This window comes from Thalassophryne amazonica, chromosome 5 (genome assembly GCF_902500255.1).
Source record: "Thalassophryne amazonica chromosome 5, fThaAma1.1, whole genome shotgun sequence".
Lineage (NCBI taxonomy): Eukaryota > Metazoa > Chordata > Actinopteri > Batrachoidiformes > Batrachoididae > Thalassophryne > Thalassophryne amazonica.
The window spans coordinates 53,015,772-53,034,405 of NC_047107.1; the positions used below are offsets into that span (position 1 = coordinate 53,015,772).

The 18,634-nt window shown below is 41.0% G+C and overlaps 1 protein-coding gene across 1 annotated transcript in view; it reads right to left on the reverse strand.

Moving 5' to 3' along the window:
* Nucleotides 1–18,365, reverse strand: part of trpv4 (transient receptor potential cation channel, subfamily V, member 4) — a 38,564-nt gene extending 20,199 nt beyond the window's left edge. The window contains exons 1-5 of the mRNA XM_034170244.1: nt 18,187–18,365; nt 17,262–17,344; nt 13,955–14,415; nt 12,281–12,456; nt 8,209–8,361 (exon numbers count right to left, since the gene is read on the reverse strand). Coding sequence (XP_034026135.1) covers nt 8,209–8,361; nt 12,281–12,456; nt 13,955–14,415; nt 17,262–17,270 — 799 coding nt within the window. The 5' untranslated portion in view covers nt 17,271–17,344; nt 18,187–18,365. The remainder of the gene's footprint in view (nt 1–8,208; nt 8,362–12,280; nt 12,457–13,954; nt 14,416–17,261; nt 17,345–18,186) is intronic.
* Between the last annotated feature and the right edge of the window lie 269 nt (nt 18,366–18,634).

Consider the following 18,634-nt stretch of genomic DNA (forward strand, 5'->3'; position numbering starts at 1 on the left):
TGGAATATATGAGGTGTATGGAGTTAAATTATATCTTTGCTTAATTCCAGAAGAAAAAACACAGTCACAAGAGAAGGAATGTTGAATCTTATAGTTACAGAGTTTCACCTTCAGAAAAACAGATGTCCAATTAATTAATTAATTAAATGTAATGATGGAGGTCATTAAAAAGGAATATGGGCTGTGATGGTTAAGGGTTACATTTATGAGCAGGTGGGGTCAAACTCAATTTTATGTTGTCATGTAAAACCTGCAGTATTTCCTGGATGGAAATCATTCATGAGGAAAAGGCTTTCGTCAGTACTGTGTCTAAAAGTACAAAACAGGAGTAGAACAGCACCGCAAAGGAAACACTGGAACAAAAGCAACAAAACATGCTGCAAAGCCTTCTTAAATCATAGATGAGTGACAAATTAAAAGAAAAACTGGAATAAATGAGTGGAGAAACAACAAATGCAGTTGCTTCCACAAAGGTACACTATGTGGTACGTTTAACAATAAATTGTCCATTAAATTATGTTGAGTAACTGCAAATTAGAACACTGTTCTGAGTGAACACCTCTCTTCCAGGATGACAATACCCCTACTCATATAGGTGAGGAACATCCCTGTTTACTTTCATGCCACACATCTGAGAATTAAAAAAATAATTTTTAGAGATTTTTTTTTTCACGCTGAACCCAAAATCTACTTGTTGGGGGTCATGAATTCCTGTAGTTGTTTAGAAAAATGTAATTAAAAGAAAGAAAGCAGCCATCAGAAATTGTTCCATAATGCATTGAGCTACCAGGGTAATAAATTATCAATTGCCCTTATCAGCCAATAAAAGAATGTAGCTTGCACACATGATCAGCCCAGGAAAACAACATGGCAGCTCAAGTGTGTGACTGTTGTCGTTCTGTGGTAATTCAAGCAAAGTTCGTCACTTTTCAGTCATAGATTGTGCAGTTCCTAGCAGTGAATATGATACGGTAACTGCATTTACGACGTGAGCTGGAGGAAAGTGTGTGAGTGCACTCAAGAATGGAGTGAATGGGTGGACACCAGCCAGAACACACGCTGGCTGTACAGTACAAAACAGGTAAGATGGGGCTTTTTTTTTTTTTTAGAAAATTTAATGTTAGGAAGTTTGTTTGTGAAGTCAGAAAACTAAATTTGAAATTTAATTTTGCATAAAACTTGATAGTGTTCTGTAAACATAAACTGGGAGAATTTTGGTGTGATTGGGAATTGTGAATTTTATGTCAAGGACAGGCCGCAAATGGGCAGCAGACACTGCAATAAGGCAGGTTGAAAGCTCCATGAAATTGAGAGGCATCATTGGCAATCTCTGTACCAGACAGCTGGGGCTGGGAATTTCCCATTTCCACCAGTCAGGTAAGGCATGCGTGGAGGAGAGGAGGGAAATGGTCTAGGCAGAAGTCCCACAGCAGGTGGAAGTAACGCAGAAGGCAAAGGCTGTTGAACTAGCAACTCAGGGAACTTAGACCAAATGGGATCTCCCAAGGAAGGGAGTCTCATGGACCAAACTCTGGAGGCTGGAAATGTTCCACATAAGCTTCCTCCTGAGGTCAGTGTATGACACACTTCCATCTCTGGTAAACCTGGTGAGCTGGGGCCTGTGAGATGACTCACTGTGTAGGCTGTGTGGGAAGAAGGCACACTGGCTCCCATTCTGGTTGGGTGTCACACAGCCCTCACCCAGAGGAGGTAGAGGTGGTGGCATGACAAGGTGCTAATGGTGATCACTGACCTCTTGGAGCAGGCCAGTAAAAGATCACAGCAACCACACAAGCCATACATACTGCCGCTGCAGTTCATTCAGGCAGGGGAACAGTCAGCTACCACAAGAAGGACCAGAACCAATATCCTCCAGATGGCGGACAGGGGGGGGGGGGTTCTTGGGAATGAAGTTGAATTTCCCCCTATCATCCACACAACACTGAGGCCTGACATAGTCATCCGGTCAGTGCAGGCACAGAAGGTCATCCTTGTGAAACTGACTGTCCCCTGTAAAGAAAGCGATACAAGGCAATGAGAGGCAAAGTGACAAGACCCATGAGAGGAAGAGCCAAAAATACCAAGACCTCATCTAAGAGTATTGAGAGAAAAGGTAGAAAACATGGTTGCTTGCTCTAATAGTGGGGTGTAGAGGGTTCCCAACTCCGTCTGTGTGGACGGTGGTCACTGGACATGGAATATCAGTGAACTAGCAGCAGACAGCTGTGCGCAGGACTGGGGAGGCAGCGGAAAGAGCCTGCTGTTGTCTCTGGTATAAGAGGGAGGAGGAGGAGTGCTGGAGGCCTGGAGGTGATGGGCAGCCATTAGACCACCACTGCTGACCCGCCAACTGGAGGGTGTTGCAATTAAGGGTTAAAACACTTTGTGAAGGTTAGGCAACGTCTATCGACATCAGCTCCAAGCTGAAGGCCACACGGAGCAGCTGCATTTGTGGCATCCTTGGATGTATTAAGCAAAACTTTTGTCATCTCAAAAAGAAAACCTAAATGGACACGGCACAAAAGCTCTCACATTGGAAAGAATTTCATATACAGATAACACTAATTTTCCCTACAGTTACACAGAAAGGAACAGCATTTCCTCTAAAATTTCAAACTTAGCAGTGAAATTATCAACACATTCACTTAAAAACATCTAGATTTTTTTTAACACCAGTCTCGGAGTCGTGTACACTGTCACAACTGAACCCACATATGGAACTTTTTTCCCTCCCATTTAGTTTTGTTTTATTTTCCCCAAAATTTAGCCAGTGTGTCAGGATTTGGACTTTTTGCTTTATGTCTTGCTTTGTTTTATGATTTGGTTTTGTTATATGTTTATTCTCTTGGTGGTCTTTTTCCTGCTTGGGCTTTCTCTGTCCCCATTTCTCTTGTCTCTCTCTTGGTGCTTGGTGGTGGGTGTTTCCATTTGTCTAGCTACTCCCTTTTTCCCGGGCTTTCCACACACACCTGCTTCTAATCTGCTGCTCATCACCTGGGTGTATTTAAGGTTCACTCTTTGCACTAGTCCCTCGCCAGATTGATGCGCCTTGTGTCTTCTCTCCAGCTCTGTTCCTTGTGTTTCCTCGTCCTGCCTGTTTTCTCGACCACACCTAAGCCTGATGTTAGTTGTACTTTCGCTCTTGTTGGACTGCCTTTTTGTGTACCGGACCCTGTTTGCTGTTTCAGTTTCAGCTGTTTTTACATACAGAGCTACTTGTTTGAGTCCTGCATTTGTGTCCAGCCGTTTCTGACCACCAGACCTGATACAGTGTAAATTTTCACCTTTGATTTATCCCTAAGTGTTGTCCTTTCCTCAGAAATGGTCTCAATGAGTAGATTCTGATTTCACTGTTTTTACAGAAAAAAACCTGTACAATGAACCATGTTTTCTCCAGGTGACATCACAGCAACAGCGCCCTCATTGATCTAAGAAATTCTTGATCATCTTAAAAGTTCAAAATCAAATGGTATTATTGCAATGTGGTCAATACAATAAATAATAATTTATAAAAAAAATCTGAATTTGTATCCTTAGAACAAAGAAAAAAAATTGCAGCAAACTGCTAATGGAAAACCTCAGTGCAGCTCCACTTTAATTAATGGGCAAAGTAAGTTTAACTTGTGTCATAAAGTGAACATTTCAAAATAAATTTGCTCTGCTTTGCATATAAAATTGTATGTGACCAAGAATTAATTTCAACAGATTGTTTAAAGGAAGCAGTTATAAAAAGAAAAGTTGGAATGAAAAGGCTGTAAATAGTGTAAGTAAACTGTATATATCTTGAGGAGGAACCTCTGATTTTGACTTTCTGATGTAATCAGTATCATATATTGTTGGGGGAACCCTGGAGCATGGAGAAATAAAAAGGTGAGTTCACAGTTCTTCTGTGCTCTTTTTACCTGCACTGCATCTCAACACATATGGGATATTTTGGACCGAGATGTTAGACAGTGTTCTCCATCATCTACACACCAAATGATGAAATATCTTTTGGAATAATGTGGTTCTTGCATCCCTCTAATAGAAGTCCAGAGACTTTTAAAATTATTGGGCTTCATGCAAGAACCACCTGTACTAACAGAGTTGTTTGTAAAGGGTGTGCACGACTAAGTTCAGTGAATTTTTGACTGTCGCCAATTTTCGCATATTTTGAGGGGTTTTTTTGCAAACAATTGGTGCTCATTATGATTTGAGACTTGACTTGGGACTTGCTGATTCATGACTTGAGAGTGACTTGATGGTGACTTTGTCCCACCTCTGCTATATTCTAATCATCAAGTGGCCTCTGTGTGCGTGCATGTGTATTGCTTTGATCACAGAGAAACCAGGGAGAGCTGACGTGTGCCATTTGGTATGCTTATGTATTTGGGGTGAATGGTGCGAAAACAAAAAGTTGATAGGACAAATATTTTTTGAGAAATTAGCAATTTCAGATAACCAGTAAACAATGGATGTTGTGCTGCAATGCACCATGGGAGTGTGGGGTTTTAAATGTTGTTATTGTGGTTTATGTTAGTTTAACAACATTGTTAGTATTATTGATTTAGGTGTTTTTGTAGTTCAATTAGTTTAGTCAGTTTAGTGAAGTGTCATGTTGGTGTTACCATGAGTGAAATGCGTATTGTGTTTGATGTCTCCTGCCACCGTAAAGAATGGATGCTGCCAAAACAGAAAGTTAATAGAACTAATATTTTGGACTTCAGATATTACCTAAAGTTGCTAATTACATTCTGGACTGACATGCCATTCCAGCAGGAGCCGGTAAATCATCTTTATATTAAAAGTGTGAGTGCGTGCATGCATGAGTGATTTTATTTAGTAAGTTCAATGTAAGTACATAATATAATTGTAAATATGTTAAAAATACATGGATGACACAAGAAAGTGAAAACACTTATTTCCATTGTGGTCCATTTAAAAATCAAATGACAAAATAAAGTAATAATAAAATAAAATAAGAATAAGAATGATAATAATATCAACAAGAACCTAAACAATTTCTAAATACATCAAGACAGTAAATTAACATTTACAAAATTATGTAATTAACAGGGAGGAAAAGGGCTGAGATCTTATTCTAAAAACTGTTGAGGTCTAAGGTTCTAAAAACATTCTGGACTCATACACCATTACAACTCATTACAGAAACTTTGCATAATTTATAACCACCTTTGAAAAAGGTAAGCTACCTATTTCCCCACAGGCAACATGCTAGATACTTTCAAATAGTTTTAGTTTCAAACTCATGCATAAATTACACATTATAATTGTGTTGCTGTTATCCTGTTATAATTGTGTTGCTGTTATCCTGTTTAACTCTACAATTTGAAATGTATTAGAATTCTATATTTATTAACATAACCTAAAGAGATCATTAATTTAAAATACATTAAGATGAAAAAAAATTCCTTTACTATTCCCACAATGGGGAAATACTATGGAGCTAAATCAAAGCCAAACGTTTTGTAATCTGAAAATAAAAAAAGATTGAAAAAATTAATTTTGAAACTGAAAATTCAATGTTTGTTCTTGAATTTTATAATCATTTAAAAAGTATTATCAAAATAAAAATAAGTATAAGATATATATTTTTCAGTTTAAATAAATTTTTGATTCAGCTCTGTAATTTTTTTTTGATCAAGTAATCTATTTTCATTCATATTTCTTTTTTTCACCTTAGATCTTTTTTTCACTTTCAGATCTTATTTTTTCAGTTTCAAACTTTTGGCCCCGTTCTGGCGTGGGAGGGCGTGGCTTCAATTGAGAGGGGCGTGGAATTGTGAGTGACAGGAGAGCAAACAGTCCTCACATGATGTTGCTTTCAGGAAACGTGGGTACTTTGATAGATAATGACTTAACACTTTCTCTCCACTGTATTGTCTTGATACCTGTAAATAAAGTGATGCTAAAGATGTCTATTACAAGTAATTCTAGACCACTCTTGGTCATTTTTGATGTTTAAAAACTGGAAAATATGCAAGATTGTAAAGTTTAACACCTATACCTAAAAAAACGATGTGTCCCAAATCCACACAAGACCATGAACGCAGCGCAGCATCGCAGCATGAAAATGAGGCAGGTCGCTCATTTTACAGGCTGCAGCGGAGTGTTACGAGCTTTCTAAGTGACACACAGAGAGACTTGGCTCAGCAGATCTGAAGGAAGCTTTAATATGGCCAGAACCAAGCAGACCGCCCAGAAATCCAAAGCCGCCCGGAAGAGCGCTCCAGCTACCGGTGGTGTGAAGAAGCCTCACCGTTACAGGCCCGGCACTGTGACACTCCGCTGCTACCAGAAATCCACTGAGCTGCTGATCCACAAGCTGCCCTTCCAGCACCTGGTGAGAGAAATCGCTCAGGACTTCAAGACTGACCTCCGCCTTCAGAGCTCCGCTGTGATGCTCTGCAGGAGGCCGGCGAGGCTGACCTGGTCGGCAGCTTGCAGATCAACAGCTCGGTGGATTTCTGGTAGCGGTGGATCTCTCTCAGCGCCTTAGTGTTGGCCCTGTAAGGGTGAGGCTTCTTCACACCACCGGTAGCCGGAGCGCTCTTCCGGGCGGCTTTGGATTTGGATTTACAGGCAGTCAACTTTGTTACATCGTCATTACATTCACTATCCGGTACAACATACAGATCCACTGAACCAACTGCTACACATCGATCACAATAAACAGCTTTATCTCAAGGGTTTAAAGGCTCGTAATAAGCTTTCATGCTCTCTATTTTCTTTCACGCGCCAGCCGCGTAGTAAATAAACGATGGAGATGGGAGCAGAGTCATTATCTATCAAAGTACCCACGTTTCCTGAAATAAACATCATATGAGGACTGATTGCTCTGCTGTCACTCACAATTCCACGCCCCTCTCAATTGAAGCCACGCCCTCTCACGCCAGAACAGGGCCAAAAGTTTGAAACTGAAAAAATAAGATCTGAAAGTGAAAAAAGATCTGAAGGTGAAAAAAAGAAATATGAATGAAAATAAATTATTTGATCAAAAAATTACAGTGCTTTTCAACTTATAATCAAAAATGTATTTAAACTGAAAAATATATATCTTACACTTATTTTTATTTTGATAATACTTTTTAAATGATTATAAAATTCAAGAACAAACAATGAATTTTCAGTTACACAGTGTGGTAACTCCTCACCACCTCTGGGGGTCACTATTGTGTCGGAACAGCACAGAGACATTAAACTACTTTTGGCACATAATATTCTGTTCTTGAGTTCCTCAGTTCCTCAGTGTGGTGAAAGGGCATTAAAAGCGCTCATAGTTTTTCTCTCTCACTGGCTTTAACAGGTTCCTTAATTACACATTTTATGCTGTTAACAATGACATATTTTCTTATGTATTGATCTGATAGGAGTAAAACATTATCTTCAGAAAAAGAAGTTCCTATCTGGTGTCTCTGATCTCAGTGTCCTGATTGGACACCTCTCATAAGAAAGGGTTGGACCATGTAGCATTATTGGGTATTTTTAGGTGTTATATATTCTTGTGAATGTGTGCCAGTTCAGAAGCAGAATTCAGGAAGTTTAGACTGTTTGATGCTTTTGGCTGCCCCCAGTTGCTCGGGGTTGCCACAGCAGATGTGGAAGAAATCTGCATTGGGATTTTGAAAAGGTTTTGCACCCTGATGCCAGTCCAGTTGTCTGGAGAGAAACATTTGTGGAATTCCTGGTTTTCACATGTAATTTATCCAAATCTCTGGACTTATAAGAGCCCATCGTACTAAAAAAGACATGGAAAATTTCAGAGAAGTCTATGAAAACATTTGTGCATGAGGCTCATAGTCAAGGCACATTTATGCTGTTCTGGTAGAACGTGGTGGACCAACGCCTCAGTGAAATACTTTATGTTGGTTTTTCCTTTAATTTGTCACCCACCCTGTATTTTTAATGTCAAGAAGGTGAGTCCTTCTCTCCTACATCAGAAAAAAACTTTTCAAAGGGATGAAAACCAAACAAATGAGGCCTGAATCTTCTCATTTACAAAGCTCTTAACAGTCAGTGTTCACACTGTAAATACACCAGTTTTATCCTTCATAGTTCCTCAGTCAGCAACGTGGCAAGAATATGCCTAAGCATCTGCCAGCCTTCGCTAAAGATGAAAGGATCATTGTAAAACTTCAAGTCATATTCTCAAAGAATTACATTTTCAAACTGTTACCTGATTATTATTGTTAGTGGATTACTCCTTACCTCTGTAGTAGACGTCCCTGAAGGGTGTATTTATGAACTCTCTGAGGTTTCCAGTCTTCTCCGCTATGTCCATCAACAGTGGGATGGTGTTGTTCTGACCACTGTAAAGATTCAGCAGGGCTTTGGGCAGGCATGTTTTACCCGTAGATGGCTCTGGCATTAAAATAAAGAAATAGATAAGTTCTGTTTACATTTTTACATTGTAAATTAGGGCCAGTCATTTTGTTGACTGGCCCATACTGACAATAATTAAAACACAACTTAGGGTCAAAGGTCAGATTGTTGGGAAGCAGAGACAGCACTACATGGAGAAGGAGAGAGAAAAGTAAAAATGGAATAGGAAGAGATGTGTCACAGTCCCTGTGTGTGACTGATCACAGTCTCCTCCTGCTTGATGCATCTATGTTCACTCAGAACAGTGACATGGTTTCTCTTCTCCTGGCACAAAGCCTGACAGCTAGTGTTCCATGTTGTTGTTCTTTGTGTGGCACTTATCGCTACCCAGTCTGCTCTTCGAGTCAGCGTCTCTCGGTGTTGCGTGCATCTCCAGGCTTTCCTGTGGTTGTGTTCATTGTAGCATCTCCTGACCTCTCTTCATTGCGTGATTACCAGTATTTCCGGCGATAATCATCCTAGCCTCCGTGCCATTGTGTTTCCAGTGATAATTGGATGTATGCCCTTTTGAAAGGACACAGGGTCTCTGCATCCTCCACCAGGTCGTCGGATTTTGCTCCACCTTCTGGTGTTCCTCATGAGAATCTTCTGTGGCAGCATGAACCGCTCTGACTTCCTCCATGTTGTTTTAGAGCATGTGAGTTTGCTTAACCTTGGATATCGTAGCTCTGTTTTTGCTGGATTCCTAGTTACACACGGTCATGCTGAATTAACTTTTACGCACCTGCCTGCTCCTATTTCATTGTCAGTGAGAATGATCCACTTTTCGCCTTGTGCGCAGAATTATTTTGGAATTTGTTGAACTGCTATCACATCAGTGATTTAAGAACTGATAACTCTTGAGCTCAGTTGAACTGTACTAAAATTTGTGCTTGGTGTTCTCTCAGAGACCACTGTTACTGCCCATAGGACTCGTAACCGCCACCTGTAGTTATTTATGCCTACTGGTTGTTGTGCTGTCCTACCGGTCTGCCTTTTTTAATAAATTCCTTTCACCCACGGCATCTGTTCTCTGCTCAAGGGTTCTGGTATACGACAAGATGCACATGAATATGACCCTTCATGATCACACAGTTTTAACTAAAATGAATTTAAAATGCTGCTCATAGTGAATTATAGGCAATTACACTCAACAAAAATATAAACGCAACACTTTTGGTTTTGCTCCCATTTTGTATGAGATGAACTCAAAGATCTAAAACTTTTTCCACATACACAATATCACCATTTCCCTCAAATATTGTTCACAAACCAGTCTAAATCTGTGATAGTGAGCACTTCTCCTTTGCTGAGATAATCCATCCCACCTCACAGGTGTGCCATATCAAGATGCTGATTAGACACCATAATTAGTGCACAGGTGTGCCTTAGACTGCCCACAATAAAAGGCCACTCTGAAAGGTGCAGTTTTATCACACAGCACAATGCCACAGATGTCACAAGATTTGAGGGAGCGTGCAATTGGCATGCTGACAGCAGGAATGTGTCAACCAGAGCTGTTGCTCGTGTATTGAATGTTCATTTCTCTACCATAAGGTGTCTCCAAAGGCGTTTCAGAGAATTTGGCAGTACATCCAACCAGCCTCACAACCGCAGACCACGTGTAACCACACCAGCCACCAGGACCTCCACATCCAGCATGTTCACCTCCAAGATCATCTGAGACCAACTACTCGGACAGCTGCTGAAACAATCGGTTTGCATAACCAAAGAATTTCTGCACAAACTGTCATCAAACTGTTATCTCATACAAAATGGGAGCAAAACCAAAAGTGTTGCGTTTATAATTTTGTTGAGTATATATAACGGCTGAGTGGATCTTTGTCATTTGATTAGTGGCTTGTATGTCTTGTGACAGGGATTATTCGCACCATTTGCCGTTGTGTTTTATTGACCATGCAGTAGTTCTTTTTAGCATGCAATTTTTGGTGCTATAAGAAATTTGCACACCTCGACCACCACACATGCTCCCATGACCGGGGCGGCATTTAACGAAACATGGCGGAGTTTGTTTTGCCGGCGGACAACGATTTGAAGAAGCTAATTGACTCTTCTAATTGTCTTAACACAAAAAACAAATCTGCCATGTCTTAAGCCATCTGGAGGCAAGAAGAGAATGAAGTTAAGATGAAAAGATGGAGAAATTTCTGACAATTTTTCATTGTAGTGAGGAAAGCAGGGCGCAGTCTGTACACGAAGTCAGTACACGGCATCACGGACTACTGAGAACAATTTTGGACTCCTATTTAAAGTTCATGTTGGACTGTCAAGCACCAGTGACAAACACCAAAATTTAAGTCCCTTTTCTGTAGTTTTATAAATTAATAAAATATCAAATGACAAGGATCTATTTTTGCCGTTACATAAAACAAACAATGAATGTTTTTTCCATTCTTTCAATGGAACGAATGCCTACTGGAACGTAGCATTCAACAATCCAGCGTTCCAAATTTCACCAAATTAAATATTCATACCATTGAACTCATAAACATTCATTATTTGTACATTACACATTTAAAGGCAGCACAGTGGCTTAGTGGTTAGCACTGCTCCCTCACAGCAAGAAAGTTATGGGGTCAGTTTGCATGTTCTCCCTGTGTTGCCATGGGTTCCCTTCGGGTGCTCCAGCTTCCTCCCACTTCCAAAGACATGCGGGTGAGGTGAATTAGTGATTCTAACCATAGATGTGAATGTGTTTGTCTATGCGTGGCCCTGTGATGGACTGGCAGCCTGTCCAGGGTGCACGCCACCTCTTGCCCTGTGACTGCTGGGATAGGCTGCACCTTCCAAGATAATGTAAAAAAGACTGATGAAATCCATTGCTTTCTACGCTGTGTGTAAAATTAGTAGCTAAGTTGTATTCCTAACAATTAATTTTATGGTTGAACAAATACAGTGCTCTCAGACAATCCAAAATGTTTATAAACCTGACAGACTATCAGAACCTTTGGTACAAAATGGCTGGACACAAATGCTTAGCTCAGACTCAGACGGGAGTCGGTTAAAAAATTTTACTGGTTCATGAAACTGGGTTTGGTACACAAGGAGGCAGTCCAAAAACAGGAACAGTACCAAAGACATAAGGCTAAGGTGTCATATGAAAAACAGGCAGGCAGTCAAAAAACACAGCAAGAAAAACAGGTTGAGAAACACACAAGAAAAAGGGGCTATGAAGCAAAGGCATAAAGCACAGCGAACTGGCAAAGAAGCAAGAGAAAAGAGAGGCTTAAGTACAAGGTGTGATGAGCAGGTAATAGGATACAGGTGGAGAAACACCCACCACCAAGCACCCAAGTGACATACAAGAGAAAGCAGTAAAACAAAGACTAAGCAGAGAAAAGCCAGACAACATCACATTAATACATAATGAAATCACAACCCTGACACAGACATGCAATAATCTCTTTCCATGCCACAGTGAGATTAACCACTTCACTTTGCACATTTACATGTATCTGTTCAGTTTAATGGTTTGTGTTCACGTCCAGACTGAAATTTTGTGAACATTATTTTTAGAGAAACTGTGATTAAAAACAAAAACAAAAAACACAGCAACAGATACCTCATTAACCAAAGTATTTAAGATTAATTAGAAAAAACAGAAGTCAAGAAAGTCCCTTCTTTATTTTTTGTGCCACTAAAATAGTCTGTCAGGTCACTTTAAAGTCCTTCTAGAAACCAACAGTTTACTGTTATTTTTCTCTGCTTCCTGTTAAGTGACTGGAAAAAAGAAAGCATCTGAGCCACTGATAGGAAGAGCAAGAAAGAGCAGAACACCAAAACATCAGAGTCAGTCGGCAGACAAAGAATTTGGGCATAACAGAAAAAAAAAATCAGGGATGAGATTGAAATAGTCATTAGATTTGTGATGTGAGAGAAGCCAGAGTTGTGGTCTCACCTCTGAACTCCTCATCTGTTAACCTTTTATTGTGACTTTGCAGGAACTCCAACAAGCCCTCGAGGGCTGCAGGCTCTCCTCGCGACACGCCGTCAAAGAGGAGGGAGCGGCTGAATAATTTCATAACCTTTGGAAGCTCCAGACTTGGACCATCTTCACAGGAAGTCTCAGTTTTACTAAGAAGACACAAAAAAGCAAAAAACAAAACATTTTACTGCATAAACTGTAATTTCTGATGTGTGTGTGTGTGTGTGTGTGTGTGTATATATATATATATATATATATATATATATATATATATATATATATATATATATATATATAAATTATTCCCACATTTTAAGAAAATACAAAATAAGTAAAAATGAGTTGCTGTGTATTTTACAACCCACCTTTCAGAGGCTGCCCACACCCTTGAGTGTGCTAACAAACAGACTTTTGTGTGCATGAGGTAGGTAGGGAAGTCTGGAACAAACTGCAGCCTAAATATGACTTCAACCAAGAAATCAACAACACGGTCTCTGTTAGATCTGTTTGCAGTGCACGTTTCATCGTGTGTGCACGTGGCCACACTTCCTCATGTGGTCACACCTCTGTGTACGCAGTGGCAGTTGTAGGACAATGACAACATTTTTCCAAACCAACACTTTTGTTTCTGGCAAAGGTTTCTTGCTGTTGAAGTTGGAAAAGAAATCTCTAAGCTAAGGGTGTCAAACTGGTGGCTCCTGGTTTGGATTTGGCCATCAGGCGGGTGCTTTTCAACCCCTGCATGCACTTATAATATATAATTTAAAATATGGTCTACATGATTGTTAAGGAAGTACTGAAGTAAATACTAGGGATGTTCTGATCAACTTTTTTGGCCCCGATCAAGATCCGAGTCATTCAGTAATAAATATCTGTTAATATCACATCTCTATACGGTACTTGTACTTTCCTAGATAATGCACCTTGACAGGGAAATGTCGCAAGGACATCAATGTCAATACAAAGTACAACCCCAATTCCAATGAGGTTGGGATGTTGTGTAAAATGTAAATAAAAACAGAATACAATGATTTGAAAAAGATACTTAATGTTCAAACTGATAGACTTTATTGTTTTTGTGCAAATATTTGCTCATTTTGAAATGGATGCATGTAACACGTTTCAAAAAAAGTTGGGACAGTGGTATGTTTACCACTGTGTTACATCACCTTTCCTTCTAACAACACTCAATAAGCATTTGGGAACTGAGGACACTAATTGTTGAAGCTCTGTAGGTGGAATTCTGACATGTTTGTTACAGAACACACCACACACAGATCTGATGTGTTTCAGGTGAGACTTTTGTTTCATAAAGCTACTACTGATCACTTTAAAAAAATGTTGATTGGACCCACTACTGATCTTTGAGATCAAAGCAGGACATGCCTACCTGAATATGGATCCAAGAAATGCTCGTTTTGTGGTTTTCTGGAAGGGATTTCAGCAAAATTATCTAATTTTGTCTGTCTTGTAATTTCATCAATTGTTTGTTCAAATGGCCCCTTGGGGATCACAAAATCTGGACAGAGATGCTCGTTGGTTAATGAGAAACTGAGTCTACTGCTGTAAGCCTCAAAACAGTAATCCTGGTCAAAGCATCAACTTCTATATTATGTGTAGTTCAGAAACACTGAAGCCCATTCTTACCCTCTAGGAAGCTTCTTCCTGCGTCGTTTCTGGTTGTTATTGTTTCTGTGGGTACCATAGTCAAACAGCGAGTCCATGGGTGCTTTCTTGGGGACTGGAACAACAGTTGATTCATATAGTGTCGACTCCAGTAGGTCCATAGGGTTAGAAATGCCTTTCTTGAATGCACCCTGGAACTTCATGCGCAGGTTCTGTTTCCCATCTGCAGGTTGGACAGCCTGGTCCAGCTCTTGTGCCTGCTCCAGATCCTGATTAGTATCTTGTGTTGACGGCGAGCCATCCTCACTTTCAAACAAGTCTGAGAGCTCATCCAGGGGGAAGGCTGCATCATTCTCTGGCTGAAAGGCTCCGCCATCGCTTGGATCTGCAGACGTAGCAGCTCTGGTAAGAGAAGATCCAAGTGTGTCCGCTTTGGACAAAACAAGATGGCACCTTCTCAGGAGAGTGGAAGCTGAACGACCCTGAAATCAATGTAACACAATAGCCTGAATGACATTTCTGATCTTTAGGGCATGTCCAAAATGTACATGCCATATGGAAGAATAAGTCTGAACCTGCTAAATCTGCCAGCTATACTTGTTTGAAATATGAGGGTCAACTGAAAAAAATCATGAGCAGGCTAAGAACAGCAGTGCCCAGTGCCAAATAATGAAACTTGGAACACATTTATTTAAACTCTTTTGGTAGTAACTGTTTAATTGGTATTTATTTCTATATTTAGGTACAATGGCTACAACTACATGTGCTGTTTCATAGAACATACTAAAACGTGGGTGGTTCCACATATTTGTCCAAACTACTTGGCATTGCAGTATCACCAACTATCTACAGGGGGCACATTTCAAGGACATTCATACTGATATGATCACTGCATTAGAAGATGTTGCTTCATTAATTTTTTTTTTCTTCAACACTGCATTCTTGGGCAACTCAGTTTAAGAGAATCAGAAAAGGCCTTGAAGAGGCGCCAAGGTGTGGATATCATGCAATGACCACCACTGTGGAAAACACTGATCATGTTCACCACATGATGATGGACAGCAGGCAAATGGTGATTAATCAGATAGCTAATGCTGTTGGAATCTCCACTGGGAGAGTTGGAAACTTGAAATATCAATGGTTTCTGTCGGTGGATGCTACCTCTTCTAAACTCTGACTAAAGCACACCTAGCTTAGCATGTCAACTGATAACTTGCAGTATTTTGAGGCACTTCAGCTCATTTCAGTCAAAATTTTCCTCTCGTGTCCTAACAATGTCCTCAAGGCCAAGGTCTTTTCACTTCCGGAGAAAGGGATAGCCTCGGTTTTCTGAGATATACGAGGTCTGTCAATAAAGTAATGGTCCTTTTTATTTTTTTCAAAAACTACATGGATTTCATTCATATGTTTTTACGTCAGACAAGCTTGAACCCTCGTGCGCATGCATGAGTTTTTCCACGCCTGTCGGTGACGTCATTCGCCTGTGAGCATGCCTTAGGAAGGAGTGGTCCCGCCCCCTCGTCGGATTTTCATTGTCTGGAAATGGTGGAATGAAAAGGACTTTTTTTCCATCAGAATTTTTTCAGAAGCTGTTAGAGACTGGCACCTGGAAACCATTCGAAAAATTTATCTGGCTTTGAGTGAGCACTGGTCCACCCCCGTCGTCGGATTTTTATTGTCAGTGAAATGGCTGAGAGGCTGCCGCTTTGCTCCATGAATTTTTTTTCAGAAACTGCCAGTTGGAAACCATTCGAAAGATTCAGATAGATTTCGGTGAAGATTCTGTCGGCGTCACACGGATTAAGGACCATTAAAACTGGATTAAAAACGGCCCACGGCGGCGGAGGGTGCACCGCGCCCCGAGCGGCCATCAACAGGCTGGAACGAGCAGATCACTTCCAAATTTAAGGCTCTGTTGATGCAGGACGTCGTGTGACTAGCAGAGAAGTTTCAGAAGAGGTCGGGATCAGCACTTTATCGGCACATTCCACTGTTAAAGGAGATTTTGTAATGATAGACATGTGGACGGATTCGTGCGTCAGGACGCAGCCGCTCACAGCCGCTGGACAAACAACACCTCCATGTTGGAAGTCTCACAGGACAAGCTGGAACATGCCCAGCTGTTAAACAATTTTTCGGATACTCACTCGACTGAAAAGCCACCGAAAGCCGCCTGAATTTTACGAATGGTTTCCAACACGGAGGTGTTTTTTTTGTTGAGTGATTTTTTGTTGCGAAATCCTCCGCATGTCTTTCATTACAAAATCTCCTGTAACAGTGGAATGTGCCGCAAAAGTGCTATGTCAAGCTCTCTTGCCATTTCTGTGGTAGTCACACAACAGAAGCCTCCGCTCCTCTTTCAATGACAAAAACTCCTGTAACAGTGGAATGTGCCGTTCATTTCCAAACTGGACGCTGTGTTTTATCCGGGACGTCATCTGACTAGCACAGGAATTGTGAAAAGACGTGGACATCAGCACTTTTTCGGCACATTGAGACAGACATGCGGAGGAATTCTGCGCGTCGCAGCAGTGCCGCATGGCGCAAAGCAACGCCGTGATGAAGCCTCACGGGACATGTTCTGGCATGTCCAGGCACATCCACAATTTCTCGGATAATCACTCGATGGAAAAACCACCGACAGCTGTCTGAATGCCATCTCAAAGCCGCCCTGTGAGACCAAAACGGAGGTGGTTTTGTCTCGCTACAGTAGCGAATCCATTTGACGCGCGAAGCCTCTGCTCGGCTTTCAATGAGAAAATCTCTTGTTAAAAGTGAAATCTGCCGGAAAATGGTTGATGTCCAGCTCTTGTGATAACCACAGAAATGGCACACGATGGTCACGGATCCAGACAGCCATCCGTTTAGAAATGAAATGGTCATTCAGCCTGTCGATGGCGGCTTCGGAGCACGGCGCGCCCCACAGCCGCTGGGGGCCGTCCTTAAAGCGACAGTAACACTCCTTATTCTCTACCAAGCCTGTAACATTTTCACCGAAAGCCAAATAAATTTTTCTAATGGTTTCCAGCTGCCAGTCTCTAACAGTTTCTGAAAAAATTCTGATGGAAAAAAAGCCCAAATCATTCCGCCATTTCCTGGGAATGAAACAACGGCGAGGGGGCTGGACCACTCCTCACTCAAAGCCTGCTCACAGGCGAATGACGCAACCGACAGGTGTGGAAAAACTCACGCATGCGCACGAAGGATCAAGCTTGGCTGACGCAATCACACGTGATTCAAATCCATATGGTTTTTGAAAAAAATAATAATGTCGGATACTTTTCTAATAGACTTCATATTGCATGCAGTGACCGTTAAATCTCTATACCTCATTCATCACTTTTTTTTACACTGAAGTGTCAAATTCCTCTTCAGGGTGAACTGGAAATGACTCTGAAGCATGTGGGCATCCTGCAGGAGCAAAAAAGAGTTACTATAAAATGAATCATTTACATTCAGACTAGAAAAATGAACAAATAACCTGTTGACCCTAATGAGATAATAAAGAGGTCTATAGTTAGGAGGTGGAAACTCTGCAAAGGACTGAAGCCGAAAGCAATAACGTGGCTGTGAGCGGTAGCTCTCATTGGACATCAGGCCATGTTTTCTCACACAGAATGACACCACCCATCTGTCCAACGCTCCACAGCGCAGTCACTGTCCCACACCTCCGCTTAGTGCAACATGCACTGCAAAGGTTTTTACCATTAAAAAAAGAAGGAGGCAACAGAAAGAGGGGTGCTGGGGAGAGTGGTGGTGACTCACATCCCCGCCTGACACATGGGATTAACGTGCCTTTACACTTCATTTGATTTAAAGAGTTTGGAGTAAAGAGGTGCTGAAGTTGATCAACCGTATTATGACAGAACATGAACAAAGGAATGAGCAGTTTATCCTGATACATCAGTGTGCAGGAACAGTGGAGCTCACGTACGGGCTCACACATCAGACGATGACTGTGTGTGTGTGTGTGTGTGTGTGTGTGTGTGTGTGTGTGTGTGTGTGTGTGTGTGTGTGTGTGTGTGTGTGTGTGTGTGTGTGTGTGTGTGTGTGTGTGTGTGTAGCTGTAAGGTTCTAAATGTGATGTGTGCGCTCGAACAAAATCATGTTATAAATGTGTGGATTCAATTCAGATGTGTAGTTAAATAAAATACACAGTGTGATGATCAGTCACTAAGATGTTTATATGATTGACAAAATTTAAACATACTTAAGTTAAAATCACCTATGCGCGTGTCAGTGGTGTCACTTACCTTGCTGTAGTCAGTAGGCTGTTTTTTTTTTTTTCTTCTTCTTCTTTTGTTTTCTTGAAATGTCCTGTTTTTAAGCCTCTTCGATGTTAGCGGTGTTTTGTCTCTCCTGTTTATCGACCCTTCTCTGCCTCCTCTGGTTTAATACATGCCTGCTGTAATGTCCGGCAGAAAAAAAAAAAAACACACACACACACAACGGCGCTTTCACATTTTGGGAGGAACCAAAAAGCAAGAAGAGTTAACGGGCAAACCAGCCTGCAGTACCAACGCCGGTCGCTAGATGTCAGGATTATTCAAATTGTACAACATGTCTGTGACAGCCGTTGGTGTGTGTGAGGGGTTTCTTTAGTCAGCAGCATCTGTGCTCAGGATTATTTTCACAACAGTGTAAATTACAGACGTCCACATGATACTACAAAACAAAGTTGTCCTTGTTTGTTCAGTGCCA